The sequence below is a fragment of the Dendropsophus ebraccatus genome, chromosome 3, assembly GCF_027789765.1.
Source record: "Dendropsophus ebraccatus isolate aDenEbr1 chromosome 3, aDenEbr1.pat, whole genome shotgun sequence".
Lineage (NCBI taxonomy): Eukaryota > Metazoa > Chordata > Amphibia > Anura > Hylidae > Dendropsophus > Dendropsophus ebraccatus.
In genome coordinates this window covers 40,974,580-40,993,135 of record NC_091456.1, presented here as the reverse complement: position 1 = coordinate 40,993,135, position 18,556 = coordinate 40,974,580, and the positions used below count along the sequence as shown (strand labels likewise).

At 43.9% G+C, this 18,556-nt stretch overlaps 1 protein-coding gene across 1 annotated transcript in view; it reads left to right on the top strand.

The window, feature by feature from the left end:
- The window catches only part of LPCAT4 (lysophosphatidylcholine acyltransferase 4), a 30,309-nt gene extending 19,167 nt beyond the window's left edge, over window positions 1-11,142 (top strand). Inside the window, exons 4-14 of the mRNA XM_069961553.1 lie at window positions 1,062-1,174; window positions 1,303-1,363; window positions 1,449-1,507; window positions 2,884-2,918; window positions 3,724-3,778; window positions 5,610-5,692; window positions 5,830-5,955; window positions 6,596-6,737; window positions 7,223-7,321; window positions 7,710-7,860; window positions 10,404-11,142. Coding sequence (XP_069817654.1) covers window positions 1,062-1,174; window positions 1,303-1,363; window positions 1,449-1,507; window positions 2,884-2,918; window positions 3,724-3,778; window positions 5,610-5,692; window positions 5,830-5,955; window positions 6,596-6,737; window positions 7,223-7,321; window positions 7,710-7,860; window positions 10,404-10,564 — 1,085 coding nt within the window. The 3' untranslated portion in view covers window positions 10,565-11,142. The remainder of the gene's footprint in view (window positions 1-1,061; window positions 1,175-1,302; window positions 1,364-1,448; window positions 1,508-2,883; window positions 2,919-3,723; window positions 3,779-5,609; window positions 5,693-5,829; window positions 5,956-6,595; window positions 6,738-7,222; window positions 7,322-7,709; window positions 7,861-10,403) is intronic.
- The last annotated feature ends 7,414 nt before the right edge of the window (window positions 11,143-18,556 follow it).

Below are 18,556 nucleotides of genomic sequence, written 5' to 3'. Positions count from 1 at the left end.
TGCTTACTTGGGGTGCGTTCACACCTACAGGATCCACTGCACATTTAATGCTGGGTTTAGCCATTTAGTTACATTGTTATCTGCTGCGGATCTTATACCTGTTAACGCATCCTTAGGGTGCCTTCACACCTACCGGATCCACAGCGGATCTCACTTCTGCGGATTCGAAGCGAGAACCGCTGCGGATCCGGTACCATTCACCCCTATGATAGCACATATTCCCAGCGGGATTAACATCCCGCTGTGAATATGTGCTTTAACCCCCCGCTGTCCGCAGCCCCGCCGCCGCATTAGCCCATCCTCGGCCGCATCCCCATCTTCGGCCGCATCCCCTATACCCGGCCGCATCCTGCAGCCCGCCGCCGAGAGCATAAAGTACCTGCTCGGCGGCGCGGCTGCAGTGAGGCTCCCTACTCCGGTCGCGCTCATCAGCGGGACCGGAGTCGGGAGCCTCACTGCAGCCGCGCTGCCGAGCAGGTACTTTATGCTCTCGGCGGCGGGGCTGCGGACAGCGAGGGGTTAAAGCACATATTCACAGCGGGATGTTAATCCCGCTGCAAATATGTGCTATCATAGGGGTGAATTGTACCGGATCCGCAGCGGTTCTCGCTTCGAATCCGCAGAAGTGAGATCCGCTGTGGATCCGGTAGGTGTGAAGGCACCCTTAAAGGGTTTCTCTGCTTTGGACAATTCCTGCTTCTTAGAAAGGTTCCTTAACAATAAGCTCATCTTCAGGAACCTCCAGCAGTCAGCTGTTAATGATGCAAATTCCTGGAAGCAATTGTAAAACTTCCATGCAGCACCACCACAGGGGAAAAGAAATATTACACAGTGTCCCTATAGATCAGTGAGCTTTCTGGATAAGGCAACACTAGCGAGTGCGGGACGCTCCTTGTAAGTACTCAGAACTCCCTAATTCAGTTATAAAATTGGGTTTCAAAATTGGACGAGCCCTTTAAAGCTTGTTGACTTTCTTGTGATGTATGGCTTGTTAAGTTATTTGTAGAGGAATTCAGTCATTTGAACCGAATCTTGCTACAGTTATGTCATCTGTCCCTCAGCACTCCTTCGATTCAATCAATCTATTATGGTATCCCGTCATGATCCGGCATCACGAAAAAAAGTAGTGGAGGAGGTGAAAAGAAGAGCAACCTCGCAAGGAGAGTGGCCTCAGGTTGGAGTTGTAATTCCTGTTTATTAGAACGTTATTAACTGACGTCAACTTCTCCATTCCACCATGTTCCTTCTGCATGTACGTCCATTAGGCTTATTATACTTGAGTCCATGCATCTTTTTCTGTAGGTTTTGTTCTTCCCAGAGGGCACAAATGGTAATGGAGAAGTTTTGTTGAAATTTAAACCTGGTAAGTAAAAGTTAATTTACCGATAAATGGGAAAAACCATATACTGCTATGCATACTTACAAATTGTTTTTCCCTACTATTGCAGGTGCTTTTGTGGCTGGAGTGCCTGTACAGCCAGTGTTGATGAGATATCCTAACAGACAGGTAAGTTATATGAAGAGAATATGGAAAGTGTAGATTGGCTAGAAAGTTACAAACATCTAAAAGAAAAGGTTTATCCATGTACTTTCATATCAAGGCTATGACTATGTTCTCACTGAGTAAATCGGGTGGAATTCCATGGCGGAACTCTCCGCTGCTGGATCTCGCCTGTCTGTGTGCCATAGCCTGTCTATGGGAGAGCTTGCGTGCCTCCGCTTTCCACTCAAAGAGGTGACATGTCACTTAAGACAGACAGGATTCCATCATAAAATTTTGCCGCAGAATTCAGCCTGACTTTACTCAGTGTGATTAAACCCGTAAAGTGTATCCATTTAAATGTCACTATGCAGTAATCAATAGTACAAGCGATTTTTAGGAAACTCTGTAATAGGTTTTATTTAGCAAAAGAGTTTTTTTTTTCTGTACTCAAAAATATGTTTTCCTACTTCCCCTCCCTCACTTTAGAAAGAAGCAGGTTTTCTGTGTCCATTATGGTCTATGAAGGGGGAAGGGGTCAAGGGGGATGAGTGAGCACAGAGAGGAGAAAAGGCAGACTTGCACAGCACATCACCCTGCAATCTTATCTCACCAAGTTCCTAGACCAGCACTGAGCAGTCTGACCTCTGAATCCAGCATTTTATTTTCCCTGGCAGTCTCCACACTGCAGGGTTGTTCGTATGCTCTTCCTGCTCACTCATCCCCCTCTGCCCCTCCCCCATAGGTTATAATGGACACAGCAAACCCGTCTTTACTTTGCTCCTCTGTAATGTAGACAACTTTTTCTGATAATGAACAGATAAGAAGTGAGGCAGGGAGGCTGAAAAACTGCTTTTTGAGTACAGAAATAAACTTTTTGCCTAATAAAACCTTAATTGACAGTTACACTTTAAAGGGGAACTGACAGCAAGTTAGAAGCATCTAACATGCTGATATGTCTCTATAGCGCACAGGTTGTTGAGGATGAAGGTAGTTTCCTTACCTTGATCCTCAGCACCATTTTTGGGAGGATCATAGTTTATTCCCTATGCAAGTGAGAACGTTTGGCGCACTGGGGGCAGGACTACTACCCTCAGTTCATCGATCTGCCCCTGTTGACCCTCCTAATGAATATTAAGGGGGCGTCCTGCAGTTACATCATTTAGACGCTTATGCAGAGTGACGGCTGAATATTCATTCAGAGAGGCGGGTGGGCACCCCACCTTTTAATTTGCATAGGGTATAAACTAAAATTTTCCCAAAAACTGCACTAAGGATCAAGTTAAGAAAATAACTTTCATTCTAATCGCCCCGTGCACTATAGGGACATTAACAGCAGGTTATCTTAAAGAGGTTAATTTTATCTATTTTTGTAACTTTTCTCTTTTTTTTTCTTTCTGCAGCCGGCAACAATTTGGACTTGGAAAGGGAACGGGGTGTAAGTAATGTTTCTGTTTCTTTTAATGAGCTTCGGATAACTTGGTTTCTAGCTAGTGGTTTTTCTGGCTGCATTTTCCTTCTTGTATCCCCTTAAAGGGGTATGCCACTCAAACATAACTTTTAATATGTTGTTGCCCATGGTGAAACTAACAATTCATTCCATACTTGTTATTATCTATTTATTCTCCTTTTCCCAGTTCTGAGCTGCTGCTTTCTGCTGAAGACACAACTATCTGTGTATGAGCTGTTCTCTCTGTCTTCCCCTCCTCCCCCTCCCTTCTAAGACAACTGATGTTAAAAGGTCACTGTCAGGCTTTATCTGCAACATTGTAGCTTCACTGTAAATGCTGTGAGGTTTAATCTGAGGTCAAGTTGCTAATAAACTCACTGTGATTAACCCTCCCAGCATCACCCTAACTACCAGGTTGATAAATCCTGCCAGGGGCTTGTTTACACCATCTGTCGCAGAAGGGGGGGCGGGGTTAGAGACAGAGAACAGCTCACCCACAGATTTGCAGAAAGCAGCAGCTCAGAACTGAGGGAAGGATAGATAACTGAATAGATAATAAGTATGGAAGGAATTGTTGTTCTCACCATGGGCAGCAACATATCAAAAGTTATGTTTGAGTGGCTACCCCTTTAATTTTTCTGTTACATTTGTGTTTTATGCCCCCTCCCCAATATTCCAGTTTAGGGAGTGCTTTTTATTTACATGGGCTTACTTTTTTGTTACTTTTCCTGTATTTTACTCATGTAATAGTTATTTGTTTACATCAGTTCCTTATGAGTCTATCTTTTTACAGGCTAAAGGTCCTCTGGCTGACAATGTCTCAGTTTTACATCAACCTGGAGATTGAAGTAAGAAACTGTAACGCTCATATTGGTCTTTGGACTTAATGGCATGTCTAACGGAATCTTGCTGAACTGTTCTGTACAAATACACAGATATTTGGATTACACAATGAACATGACTACACGAGAAAAGTGGAGAACAAGTCACATTCTATCAGAACTATTCATGTGCAGTATGACTCGTGTATTTTATTGTTAGTGGTGCATTAAAGGGGAGTCCTGCCATTTCTATTTTCTCTGGAGTGCCCCTTTAAGTCAATAATAGTGATCTAAATATTGCCTCTGAATTTAAAGCAGAGGAAAGTATATCTGTATTTTAACTGCAAATATTTGTCAGGCTGTTCCTTTAAATACTGGTGTCTGAAGAAGTTGGATGCAACCCTAAGGCTGCCTGGAAAACATGGATACAGTCATAGGCCGTATCCATGTTGTCTCGGACTCTCTAGGGCTGCATCCATCTTCAGCCACCAGTATTCAAATGCCGAACGATCGTACTTGAGCATGCTAGAGTTGCGCTCCTCTTTAATAACTAGCTTATGCTGCTCTCGGATAGGACAGCATAGCCTTAGTGACCCGTCCCTTTAAAAAATCAACACAGCTTTGTTTTGTTCAGATCTGCTTGTTGTGTGGTCAGGACAGGAAAAGTAATTTGTTATATGTGGTTGTAAAATGTCACAACCACAATTGTATTGTGTAACTAGCACACACAAGTTCATTGAAAGGTAGAAATGGTGTACTATACAAACCCTCTTAGTAAGGTTCTTGGCACAATCTCTCTCTCTCTCTCTCTCTCTCTCTCTCTCTTCCCCTTGTAACTTTTCTGATTTGATGGTTACTTGAGAGACAGGATATCTGATTTATGGGGTGGCTTTCCATGGGACACCACCTCAATCTCAATTATTAATGGGAAGAAGCTTGTTGGTTTATCTTTGTATGCAAACTGTAACACTTCAAGGGAATGGTAGTGAGGCATCTCAAGTCACTATAATAGTATTTCACTACCTTAACCACAAAAACGTATTGGTATACAAAAATCTAAAATCTCACTTTTACATTATCTGTGTTTATACCGATATACAAGATCAGTTAAAGGGATTATCTGGGGACTAAAAAGTTTTTTGGGGCAGCATTGAGAAAAATAAAACGAGTTCTTCCAGTGCCCTGCTTGTCACTCTTCCTACCTTTTGAGACTGTGCAGTCTGTGATTATCTGCAACATTATAAACTTTTCTATCCAGTTTTTCCTGAATAAACCCTTTTAAGTCCTTGGTGGGTATTCCTTGATAACAGCCTAAATACACAGGGCATATTTAATGTAAAATGGCACAAAGGAAAAAAAAAATAAAACTATCCATGGCCAAAAATATCCAAAAATAATCCCATTTCGATTGGTTGCCATGGGCCTCAGTAGTTATGCTAGCCCTGATACATCTGTCCTACAGTGTGTAAATAACACACAATTATACTGAATATATGATAAAAGATGGGGTTCCAAAAGGTTGTCTGGGTTTATAACAGTAATGACCTGTCTATAGGATAGGCCGTCAGTGTCTGATTGGTGGGGTGCTGACACCCCGCACCCCCACTGATCAGCTGTTTAGGGTAGCCGTTGCCTCTGGCACCATGTGTATAGGTGCCAATGCAGGTGCTCTCTGATCAGCGGGGGGGCCAGGCTTAAGCACTCTCCCAATCACACCCTGGTGGCGTAGCATGTGGAAAACCTGAAAAAAGCTTTCAAGGAACCTTTAAAAATTCAGTAAAATGAGTGACCTATATAAACACTGTACCATCTACTTCTTTTTTTCAGCAGTCTCATGTAATCTCTCTATCTTTTGCAGTTTCTGCCAGTGTATAACCCTAGTCCAGAAGAGAGAGCAGATCCTGTGTTATATGCCAACAATATGCAGAAAGTTATGGCAAAGTGAGTATGTGGAAGGAAAGTGGTGAAGTCATCAGTGAAAAAAATGACTTTTTTTTTTTTTTTTTTTTTTTAGTTAGAGTGTATATATGTATATGTTCCTCGACTTCAATGGAAATTTCCCATTTATTGAATTTTAGGGCGCTTGGAAAACCAGCTACTGAGTTTGAGCTGATAGGAGACACACCAGTTTCACCTCTGGGACACCTGAAAGTTCCTCTGGATCCCAAAATCTGGGAAATTGGAAAAATTCTTAAGAAGGCTGGGTAAGTGAGGAGTAAGGAGGATGAGGCCTCCTGTAATCTTGTCACACTGATGCAGATACAGCAGATTGTACAAACTCCAGGTGGACTCTAACCTTGAAGCCCTTTGTGCATATATATTCTCTGGCCTGTTGGCCAGACAGTCCCAATGGTGGGATACTCCTAATGTAGAGGAGAGAATCCTTCTGCAGCGCCCAGACAGGAATTCATTACACTTTCCTCTAGTTTTCCGGATTTTCTTAGCTCATGACATTTTAGATCCTTCGGTAGACAAGTGAAGGTTTATACTTGGCTCAGTTAACATGCTACAGAACTTGTCAGGGGAAAATTTAAATACTAAATAATTTTGGGCATGAGGAGTAATTGCAATCTTGTCATTAAGAGAATTGGGGGGGGACAGGATCATTTGGTCAAGGTTCACCTTGGCCAAAACATAAAGTCTTCTAAAAGTATTACCATGTTATACCGACATCTGTAAGGATTTTACACACTCCTCCTAGTGTTATATATTAATGACTTTCAGCTAACATCTGCAGCACAGAAAACTGTGTGTGACACCAGCATTACCCAGAAAACATAGAACTGTGGTCCTGTAGAAAAAGAACCCTGCATTTTCTGATCAGTATGTTTCCTTCTCCCACAGGTTCTCCTTTGACAGTGTACAGGGGCTGATTGATCTCTGCTTGGAGGGGGTCTGTTCACGCGTGGGATTGGATGAGCTGGCGGAGAAGCTGGGGCTTACACAGACTGATGTCATTTCCCGAGTCTTCAGCTACTTCCCCAAGGTGAGAAGTTGGTGCTCATAGGGGCAGTATGAAAAAAAGTGGACTGATCACTTTCTTGGATTACTTTTGATTTTTATACATTTAGACATATAGTGCATTTTACATTTGGGTCAATGTACTACTATGTATTACTATCGCCACTCACTGTGTAGGCATCTTGCGAATCCCTCACTGCTGCTATTCTGACAGTGTCTGATCTCCACTTCCTCTCCCCATACTGACACACAGGTAATACATACTTGGCCAATCAGTGATTGCCTAAGCAGGCATTCCCAGTGCATAGATTTTTTTTTTTCTTTTTAGCAAAAGTTGTAGGGGCCTTGTCTGAATCTTATATGTTCAGTGTTATTATGATGATGCACCTCGCAGTTTGATGAGCACATATATAACATTGGATGTACTGTACAGTCGTATAATCTTCTATTATATTTCTTAATCTGCACATTATAAGTAGTATATAATGTGACATTGTTCTGTCCCCTTAGGATGCCAGCGGAATGATTGATTTTAGAGAAGTCTCGTTAGTTTTAGCAGCGCAGGATGCCACGCGTTCTGCGGAGGAGTTGGCAAAGCTGGCTTTTGATGTAAGTTGTTGACATTCTGCTGGGTTTTCAGTGTTGTATTAATGAATACAATAGAACTCGCATGAAGACAAACCCTGTCCATTTGCTCTATTAGGATATATGTACATCTTGGGGGTGAGGGCTTTCCTCTGTAAGGCAGAATGGAGAGCTGCTCTGTACAAGCAGCTCCTAATAGGCTAGACCAGAGCTATCCTTGTATTACAAGGAGGGACATTCATCAAAATGACTGCCATTGTCCCCCAGAAGAATCTATTTTTCGGTGGGTTGCTGGCTTATCACCAGAAGGGCCACATTTTTAAAAGTGCTAGTTTCTGATCAAACAAACCCTTTAAGACTCGGCAGTCTAGCTGTATTGCTATTTACTTTATCTCTAATGTTTACCTTCCAGTTGTTTTCCACCTGTGATGCTGATGGCTGCTTTTTACTGTCTGCTGATGGGTTTTCGTCCATTCTTCGTTCACTTGTGGGATCTCCTCCTGCAGAAAGTGGCAAAGTATATTCGGAGCTTTGCCCACATGAGACTAGGGGCCTTAAAAAAGGTAAGAAGCGCGTCACAGAACTGTCTACTGCAAATAATGTAATAATAATCTAGCACCAACAAACATTGCAGCACTTTAAGGGTACATTCACATGTACCGCGTCCGCAGCGGATTTGACGCTGCGAGTTAGCAGCGAAATCTGCTGTGGATCCAGTACTGTGAATTTGAGTGGGTCCCATACACGCAGCGGATCTGCTGCGTGTTTGGGACCCGGCCCCTTTAACCCCCGCACCGCTGGCCGAAAGTCTGCCCGCACGCAGCCCCGGCCCCGAGCATACATTACCTGCTCAGGGGCCACGGCTGTGTGAAGCTCCCGGCTCCCCTCACTCCTCTTTAGCCAATTAGTGCACGGCAGCACTGATTGGCTGAAGAGGAGCGAAGGGAGCTGGGAGCCTGAATCAAGCCGCAGCGCCGAGCTAGTAATGTATGCTCAGGGCGGAAGGGGGCCGGGGCTGCGGGCGGGCAGACTTTCGGTCGGTGCCGCGGGGGTTAAAGAGGCCGGGTACCATACACTCAGCTCCGCTGCGTGTTTGGGACCCATTCATATTCACCGTACTGGATCCGCAGGGGATTTTGCTGCTAACTCGCAGCGTCAAATCCGCTGAGGATGCGGTACGTGTGAACATACCCTAAACATGTTTCACAGCTATTAGTTAATTCACTCATAATTTACTTACAAAATACTTCTAACAAGATTTGATTGGTGGGGGTCCATGTACCCCCTACGATTGGGAAAAAGCACTTGGCTAAGCACTGTTTACATTTTTTTACTGCTTGGATATATCCGGAAAGTCAATTGTGCCATGTGTAGATTTAGTCTCTCAGGCTTTCCATAAATCCATACACAGCAGTGCCAAGTGGAAACAAAGTGCTTGTTATGCGAACCCGAAAGATCTGCATTTGATTCCCCGCGGCTGCAGAAGTTGGATGCTGCCTTAGGGAGTCATAGAAAACATGGCTACAGCCATAGGCTATGTTCACACTTCGTATGAGACCGGCCGTACCGTGACCCCGGCCGGGGTCACGGTACGGCCAGTCTCTGGCCGGATCATCTCTTAAGTACCGGCCGGGGTGATCTTTCTGGCTGCAGAGCTCTGATGCGGGCGTATCAGCGTGCGCCCGCATCAGCGCTTCTCATAGCCCACAGTGAAGCCAGCGGCCAGAGCCGCTCGCTTCACTGTGTGAACTGACAGGTCTTTCTGTGGGCGGAATTCACTGAATTCCGGCCGCAGAAAACTGACCTGTCAGTTTTTTCCAGCGCCGCATGGGATCCCGTCCGGAGCGTGTACGATATGTGTACGCTCCGGCCGGGATCCCATTGAAAGTAAGGTTATGTTCCGCCACTCAAAACTACGGCCATAGTTCTGTGACGAGAACTAAGGCCGTAGTTTTACGTAGTGTGAACATAGCCATAGGCTGTATGTATATTATCCTGGCAGCCCTAGAGCAGAATCTTACTACTTCAGCTGCGGGTCATCAAATGTTGAGTGTTCAGATTTGGATAATGTTGCAGAGCACAAACATTTTGCCAGAACCGCTCAACACTATCAGAGGCTTATATAAGCAAAATATACTATTTTTATTTGAAAGAAAATTACCTTACCTTGATAAAAACAAAACATGATTATGTAAACATGGAGGTAGACAGGCAATAGCAGCAGGGGAGGAAACCACATGGTTAGTACAAAGGTATTAGACACACATTGGCCGTTGAAACATGTATAAAAAAAAAAGTGCAATATATAAAGAATCAGTGGCAAAATGTATGGGCCAAATGCTGTCCACCAGTATTACATGGACCACTGTGAGTAGAGTAATAAATATGCGTGGCATTCAAAGCCCAAGTGTCCCAATAAAGTGTTAATGCAAAGTTAACAAGATGGGTCAATAAGAAATGTCAGACGTACAAGTATAGAAAGAGGATAAGCTCACATACAAAACAAATGCCAAGAGCTGGAGATGGACAGATAACCACTAAAGTGCTGTATACCGTGCGGGCCTCACGCCTAAGAAACACCCCACAGTATACAGCACTTTAGTGGTTAACCTTCCATCTCCATGTGATGTTATCCTCTTTCTATACTTGTATTTCTACCATTTCTTATTGACCCATCTTGTTAACTTTGCATTAGCACTTTATTGGGACATTTGGGTTTTAAAGCGACTCTGTACCCACAATCTGCTGGAAGCATGCGCCTCTTAGTGAATTCGGCCGGGGCCTAATTTAAGACCTAATTCAATAAATGGCAACCTATGTATTTGCAGTCTGTGTGAAAATGGTGTGTACAGAAATCTTTGTGAACACCTTGTCTGTTTACACTGTGATCTACCAATACTGTATGTATGCCAAGAAAACACAGGTCTACTTATGGTCACATCTACAAAACAGCTTGGGGACCAAATTTCAGCATGTTGTATATTTCAATTCTGAAGTGCTTGGGTACCTAACACTGGTTTGTTAAATCTAAAATACGAGCAAGAACAGTTCTGAGGATTTTTTCAGAGAATTCCCTAAAGCTATTTGTCTTTTTGTTTTTCCCCAGATGGATTCATGAAATTTGCTCTAAGCCATCCTTGTTATCGCCATCTCTTCTTGTTCTATCTGCGCCCTCCAGCATCAGGACGTAAGAAGCCATCACGTGTCCAGCAGAACGGGGACTGTGCCAGGAAGAATAATCCTGAGCACAGACCCAAGTCAGACTGACTTATTAAGGGTTAGGGGTTTTATTTGGGGGTTGGGGAGGTGGGAGGGTTTCACTCCAAAGGTTTCTTAACAAGGGAGGGGTTTTATGGTAATTTCATGGTTGCTATAAGCATGCCCAGCTGCTCTATCATCAGAAGATAGAGAACATGCAATAAGATGTGCTTATGTGCATACTGGGAAAGATATTCTCATGAATTTCCATTAACTCATTTAGCTGAAAGCTGGGTTCAACAATTTAATGGGAAGTGTAGTATGCATAGCAGCCGGGAACATGGAGCCTGGATTTTAAGGAATACACATTCAATTGAGAGTCATGCACTGAAATGGAATAGGGCAGAACTTGATAAAGCTATGCTGAAGGAGCAATATTCTGCATGTTTGTAGCCTGGATAGGTGTGGGTGCAGAGTGGGGGTGACCTTTGCATCCCAAATATCTTAGCTCTCAGGGAAACAGCCTCCCTTCCCCCAAAGAATTTTAAATTTGTACCTTTATTTCAACATTTTATCTCTGACGATCCCCATGTATTACTGCTATTGTCATGTTTCTGAATGATATAATTATTTTTCATAAAAAAGTATTTCCGTGTATTGTGGTTATTGCTTATTATCACCTAATACTCAAGTATTGTGCAATATGCTTTTTGATAGCTGGAGAAGAAGAATCAAAAAAAGATCATCTCCGATGAAAAACGTCTCTGTCTTTAGGCTGGGCTGCCCAGATATCGTTTAACGTATCTGTTTTTAAATGGTTACTTTTAACAATTATTTGGCAATTGTCCACACTGATGCTACGTTTACACAAAGCGATAATTCGCCCAATCCTTCGTTTAACGATTTTGAAGCAATGATTTGGTTTTTAGAATGATCAGCTTTTAGACAAATCGTTAGAATATTTATTAGAAAAATCGTTATTGCGATTGTTTATAAGATCGTTTAAGCCCATCTCACACACAGGGTGAATCTGTGAAAGACTGTTTACACAAAGCGATCTGAAAAGTTTTATCCATTGACGATTTGAGAACATGTTGAAAGATCACAATGAACGATTTCTTGCTCGTTGCTTGATGGTTCACTGTGTTTACAAGAGCGATTATCGCTCATATGACGAAAATTCGCTCAAATAACGAAAATTCTAAGGATAATCGTTTCATGTAAACACACCAAGAGTTTCCATCTGCAACTCTGACAAACATCACAGGGTTCTGATTGGTTGCCATGTTGCCAGAGACCATCTGAAGTCCTCTGTGGCTTCTATGGTAGATCTGCTATTACAGATCTGCCGCAGACAGGCTGTATTAGCGGATTACCAATCCCCCAGTGCACTGCAATACAATACTACAGTGATACTGTATAAACAATGAAATGGTTGCTTATAAAACCCTCCCACTTACTCGTTTTCATTTCAAATAATTGGTATTGATGCAAAATAATAAAACATAATGTCACTGATCCTGCAAGGTGACTACTGTAAAGGATAAAAACAAAAATGCACTGCTGGAAAAATGCCTATTTTTGATCACAGAAAGTATAGAATAAAATGTGATCAAAAAGTCCAATATACCCTAAAATGGTACTGCGAGACATATACATATCACAATTAGAGATGAGTGAACCTCGAGAACGTTGACTCTTTGGATTTGGACGAACCAGAGTGCTCTTCAAGTTCACTCATCGAATCGCAGCCATTTACAGTCCTGTAGATGGAAAAATAAAATAGGGCTCAAAATATAGCAATCACTATCCCAGGTTGTGGGCAGAAGTAGGAGACCATTGAGCTACATAGAGAACGTCGTTGTTGGAGAAAAGGTATTCATTGAGGCAGGTATAAGGACATTGCACACCAGTTTTTTTTTTTATTTTTTTTTTTAAACTGCAGTTTTAGAACCAAGGCCGAGAGTAGATCCAGCAAAAAGCAAAAGCAGGGCTCCAGACTAAAAAATTTACCTAGGAGCCATTGGCTCCTAACCTGAAAAATTTAGGCGCCAAATAGAATATTTGGTCGCCAACATTTTAAACCATGTAAAATTAATGTTATGTTAAATGGGACTTACTGTGTGCAGAGGCCACGGCAGCATCCTCCTCCTCCTCCTCCTTTAGATCCTTTCTTTTCTTAGTTTGAAAACGTTCAACATGGAAACTTGCAACTTGACAACCATATACAGTCTGACTCAGTACTTCAGCTTCACTTGGCTAGCCTTTTAATGAGGCTTACTCTTCTGAACTTGAACTTAAAGGGAACCTGTCGACCCCCGTGCCGGGGTGACAGGCTCCCAACCCCCCGTTAGAGACCCCTATACTCACCTCATCTTCACCCCGTTTCTGAAGATGGTCGGGTCACGGAGATCTCAGCCGCTGCAGCCCGGCGTGCGCTGAGAGATGAGTCCAACGCTCATAGAGAATGACGGGAGAGTCCAGCGCTCCGTCATTCTCTATGAGTGTTGGACTCATCTCTCAGTGTGCGCGCCGGGCTGCAGCGGCTGAGATCTCCGTGACCTGACCACCTCCAGAAGCGGGACCCGGCGCGATGAGGTGAGTATAGGGGATTCTAACGGGGGGTTGGGAGCCTGTCACCCCGGCACCGGGGGTGACAGGTTCCCTTTAAAAGCTTGCAACAGTCTATACATACTGAGCTAGACTTCTGACTGCAGCCATAGTGACCCCCCACAAGATGTGTATATAAATAGATATATCTCTCACCTAGTGACTAATGCAAGTGACCCCCTACAATACAGACACCTGAGGGGCCCTGATAATAATAATTGTGCATATATCTATCTCCCAGTGTATGCAGCCAGTTTGCCCTACACTTATAGATGGCCCCCTCCCCTTATAGATGACCCTCTCTACCCCCATTATAGATGCCCCCTCTCCCCCCCATTATAGATGCCCCCTCTTCTCCCCCCCTTATAGATACCCCCTCCCCTTATAGATGACCCTCTCTACCCCCATTATAGATGCCCCCTCCTCCCCCCCCATTATAGATGCCCCCTCTTCTCCCCCCCCTTATAGATACCCCCTCCCCTTATAGATGCCCCCTCCTCTCCCCCCCTTATAGATACCCCCTCCCCTTATAGATGCCCCCTCTCCCCCCCCATTATAGATGCCCCCTCTTCTCCCCCCCTTATAGATACCCCCTCCCCTTATAGATGGCCCCCTCTCCCCCCCTTGAAGTTGGCCCCTCTTCTCCCCCCATTATAGATGCCCCCCCCCCCTTTCCTCTATGCTAAGCAATATTTAAAAAAAACAAACACACAAACTCACCTGACAACCCGCTCCCCCGGCGATCCTTTTCTTCTTCGGACGCTGTCCCTGGCTGATGCGCGGCTGCCGGGGGTGTCCCGTCCTATCCCCGGCAGCGCGGCGCATCAGTGAGCTCCCTGTACGCCGGGGCTGTGACTTCTGACATAGGAAGCGTCTCTGACGTGCGCTTCCTGTGCCGGAAGTCAGGGCCCCAGGCAGCTCACTGATGCGCATCAGCCGCGCATCTTAAAGAGACAGCGCGCTGCCGCCGGGGCCAGTCGCAAATGGCGCCCAGATTAATAAATCTGGGCGCCATTTGCAAAATGTCAGTCGCATTGGCGACCATTTTGGTCGCCATCTGGAGCCCTGAAAAGTATTAGTGCTTTCTTTAGATTTCTTATTCCTTTTTAATCCACTCCTAGTTTCGGCTCAAAAACTGTAGTGGCAGCCTAAGAGAACTGAATAATCCGCCTGATGAATAAGGAAGTGTTTTTTTTTTTTTTTTTTTTTCTTACTGGCTAAAAATTGCCTGAATAATACTGCAAAAGTAGCAGAACTGGCATTTTGTCCTTTTTTATTTTTCACTTTGACTGCAGTATAGATAGATGGGTATCCAATTATCCATCTATATTGCCGTGAAATAAAAAAACCTAAGGGCTCATTCACATGTTCAGTGACGTTTGCAAAAAAACACGGATCCCTTAGACTTCTATTGGCTAATCCATACCGCAATAACAATCCACACTAGTGCATGTCCTATTTTTTTCTTCTTTTTTTTTTTTACAGAACGGATTGTGGATCCGTGACAAAGCGTGTCAATAGCACAATAGAAATCAATGGGCACTAAGTTGATCCTTGATTGTGGATCTTCAGTCACTGACAACTTTGACAGATGTGTGAATAAGGCCTTAGGATGTGGTATTTCACACTTGCACATAGCGTATTCCTCATATAAGTAAAGCCCTTTACCTGCTCCTTGACTGTATATAAGCTGCAGCATTAAAAAAAAAAAAAAAACACATTGGAACTGCATGAGGATGGAGCTCTGCATTGCAGATACACTCCGGATCCAAAAAATCCACAGCATATGACACAATGAGCAATGTGGATGACATTTTATCTATCTCATGCACCTGCTGCAGAAAAAAATCAACATGAATACTGACTTTCTGTGCGGATTTTATATATGCAACATGTCACTTCATGTGGTTACATTATGAGGTTTCCCTTTGACATTACACCTGCAATAAATCCTCAGTGAATGTTGCAGATTCCATGCTGAGCAAAGATGCACCCATTATGCGTATTGCGTATATGAATCCAACGTTAGGGTATGTTCACACTGAGTAAATCAGGCAGAATTCCGCCTGCCTTGGTGTGCCATAGCCTGTCTGTGGGAGAGCCTGTGTGCCTCCGCTCAAAGAATTGACTTGTCAATTCTTTGAGCAGAGAGTGGCGGCAGCGGAGGTGCGCAAGCTCTCCCAGGCACACCAAGGCAGGCAGAATTCCGCCTGATTTACTCAGTGTGAACCCTGAGGGCCCTTGCACACTGAGCAATTCTCGAGGAATTGTAGCTGAAAGTTTTCAGGCAGAATTCAAGCAGAATTTAAGCCCCCCATTGACTTCTATAGGATTCCTCTAGCAGATCTACAGCAGAAAATTCTGCTCGGAAATTCTGCAGTGTGAACAGCAGAGCAGAAAGCCCATTGAACACAATGGGACTTTGCTCTGTACATATTTTACAGGAGGAATTTCAAGCTGAATTTCAAGCTGAATTCCTCGCCTTTTCCTCAGTGTGCACATAGCCTTAGGGTATGTGCACACTGAGGAAAAGGCGAGGAATTCAGCTTGAAATTCCTCCCGTAAAATATGTACAGAGCAAAGTCCCATTGTGTTCAATGGGTTTTCTGCTCTGTTGTTCACACTGCAGAATTTCCAAGCAGAATTTTCTGCTGTAGAGCTGCTAGAGGAATCCTATAGAAGTCAATGGGGGGCTTAAATTCTGCTTGAATTCTGCCTGAAAACTTTCAGCTACAATTCCTCGAGAATTGCTCAGTGTGCACATACCCTTACTGAGAGCATTATTGTATCCAGTCTAGGGAATCTACTGTAGACAGCAGTGGTTTGTACTACTATTGTGTGTCTCTCACAGTGTTAATGCAGACATATACCCATAAAAGATTACTTTTTGTTAGGTATGTTTATGTACAAATCCATGCATGTGCTGCATTGCTGTGAACATAACCCGGTGATGAAAACTTTCGGCAAGTTAGCTCATCTCTCAGCTAGGGAACTTATTGGTGCTGCAGCTGGAGAAGAACCTACGGCAACCCCTATTAATCCTAACATGAATATTCTATTTCAGCTAATGTCAGTTATTGACCTCTCTTGAGAGGCTAATGGCTCTTACTTATCGAGTCAATGCACTTTAGAGAGGTCATGAATGTCCTAACACTGGTGTCCCCAGCTGTGGTCTGGATTGCACAAGTCCCTTCCAGGATAAACAAGCCTAACATCATGCCTTTTAGAATGCTTATATGGACTCTGCTCTTTTCATCATAGGATGTTAGAGATTTTTTTTAGCTTATGCAACAACTTTAGCATAGGCAACTAAAAAAAATACAGATGGTGTTATCTAGGGATGAGCGAATTTACAGGAAGAATGAAGCAAAACTCTGTTTGGCCAGCAGCCTGTCAAGTCTGTGCCACTCTGTGCTTGGAAAAGCTGGATCCAGTCCTGTGAAACTTTTCTGTGTCCCAGGACTGGATCCAGCTTTTCCCAGGACGCGGAGCAACACACGCTTTGGAGCCAGCAGCCTGACGGGCTGCCGGTCTAACCTAGCAAAGTGTTTTGTTTCATTGTTACTGTAAATTTGTTCGTCCCTAGTGTTATCCAAAACACATAACTACAAAAAAAGGCATTACATCTCTTCTCAGGATGTGTGGTATTACAAGTAAGCTTTAATCACCTTGTCCAGGCTTACGAAAACATGGCCGCTTACTATTAGAATTTGCACCAATCATCTAAATATTGGTTGTGGTTTTCCAGCTCAATTCCAATAAACGAAAAAAGCTGACTGTACGTCCATTTTTGTGGTGCGTCCGTGGATGATGGTGGGCCCTAGTGGTCAGTGATGGCCAGGCAACTGCTGGGACCTGAGCCATGCTCGGTTTCTGGAAGTTAACCCTATAGATACTGTGGTAACAAAAAAACAAAAAAAAAGTACAATAAACACATAGGGGGAGATTTATCAAACTGGTGTAAAGTAGACCTGGCTCTGTTGTCCCTACCAAACAATCAGATTCCACTTTTCATTTTGAAAGGATCTGTGAAGAATGAAAAGTGGAATCTGATTGGTTGCTAGGGGCAACTGAGCCAGAAAATCTGCATGGTGACCAGAGAAAATGTAAATGTAGAAAAATGCTAATGATGCTATTGTTTTCATGAAATGGGGGCATTTTTCACAAGAAAATTAAACAGATAGTGGCCAAAATTTACCACTAACCTAAAGAATAGCATGTCACGAAAAACAGTCTCAGAATCACTTGGATAAGTTAGAGGTAGAGATGATCCGAACCCGAACTTTCGGCATTTGATTAGCGGTGGCTGCTGAAATTGGATAAAGCCCTAAGGCTATGTGGAAAACATGGATATAGTCATTGGCTGTATCCATGTTTTCCAGACAACCTTAGAGCTTTATCCAAGTTCTGCAGCCACTGCTAATCAAATACCGAACAGATCGACTCGAACCCATTTCGCTCATCTCTAGTTAGAATGGGAAGTCCCACCAAATTTTAAAAAAGGCAGGAAGGCAGGGGGTGTGGGAAAATAATAAACAACCTAAACTCACCTGTCCGTGTGTTGCCCCGGTCCCACTGACTGACATTTTTGGCTGAAAACCGGGTATGGCTCTTCCAGCTACAACGTCCCAGCCCAGCTGAGCGATTGCACTTATAGCCAGTTGTTGACTGGGGCAGTGTCCCACCGCAATCACTGATTGGCTGAGCGACCCGCCGTTTGGACCTTCCGTGTCGCTCTGTGTTTGGGGAGGAAGGGCATAGCCTGCTCTCTCCCTAAGCTCAGAGCGGCACGGAAGGTCCGTACGGCAGGTCAGTTACAAAGGCAGCAGGGATGGAGCACGGCCTGAAAGGTCTGACAGGAGAGAGGGGAGCTGGTGAGATCAGCTTCCCTAGCAGTCATCTACCCAGGTCTACTGGCTATTTAATTATTGATTTCAATAGAGCCCAACACTAAAGAAAAAGTCTATTTTTAGGCTGCCTTTGATTACGGTTAACCCCCTCCCCCAAACACTGTAAACATAGCCTAGTAATGGACTGTCTCCAGGAACATGACAGCGGGCTTACTTTGGCCTTCACAGTGTCCAGATCCTAATTCTATACAGCACCTCTGGGATAAGGCTGAATGGGCTGCCAAGAGCATGTCAGCACCTCCATCTAATGTGCGACAAGAAGCCATCCTGTCCCTGTATCCATGATATGGTGAATCTATTAGGTTCTGAAGGCCAAAGCAGGTCCAACATGCTGCTCTACGGATGTCTGTAAGAAAGTGGCCATCAGGTGTATATAATAATAGTCCTGTTCCTGATTTCTGGATGTTGGCATGTACCACTCTAGTACATGTTGTGTATTTCAGAAAGTTGAAGCCAGGGAGGTGAGTGCATGTTATTTCTTTCATCCTCCCCTTCCCCAGCACTTTGGCAAAAATCCCCCTGCCCAAAATTCTCCTTTAAA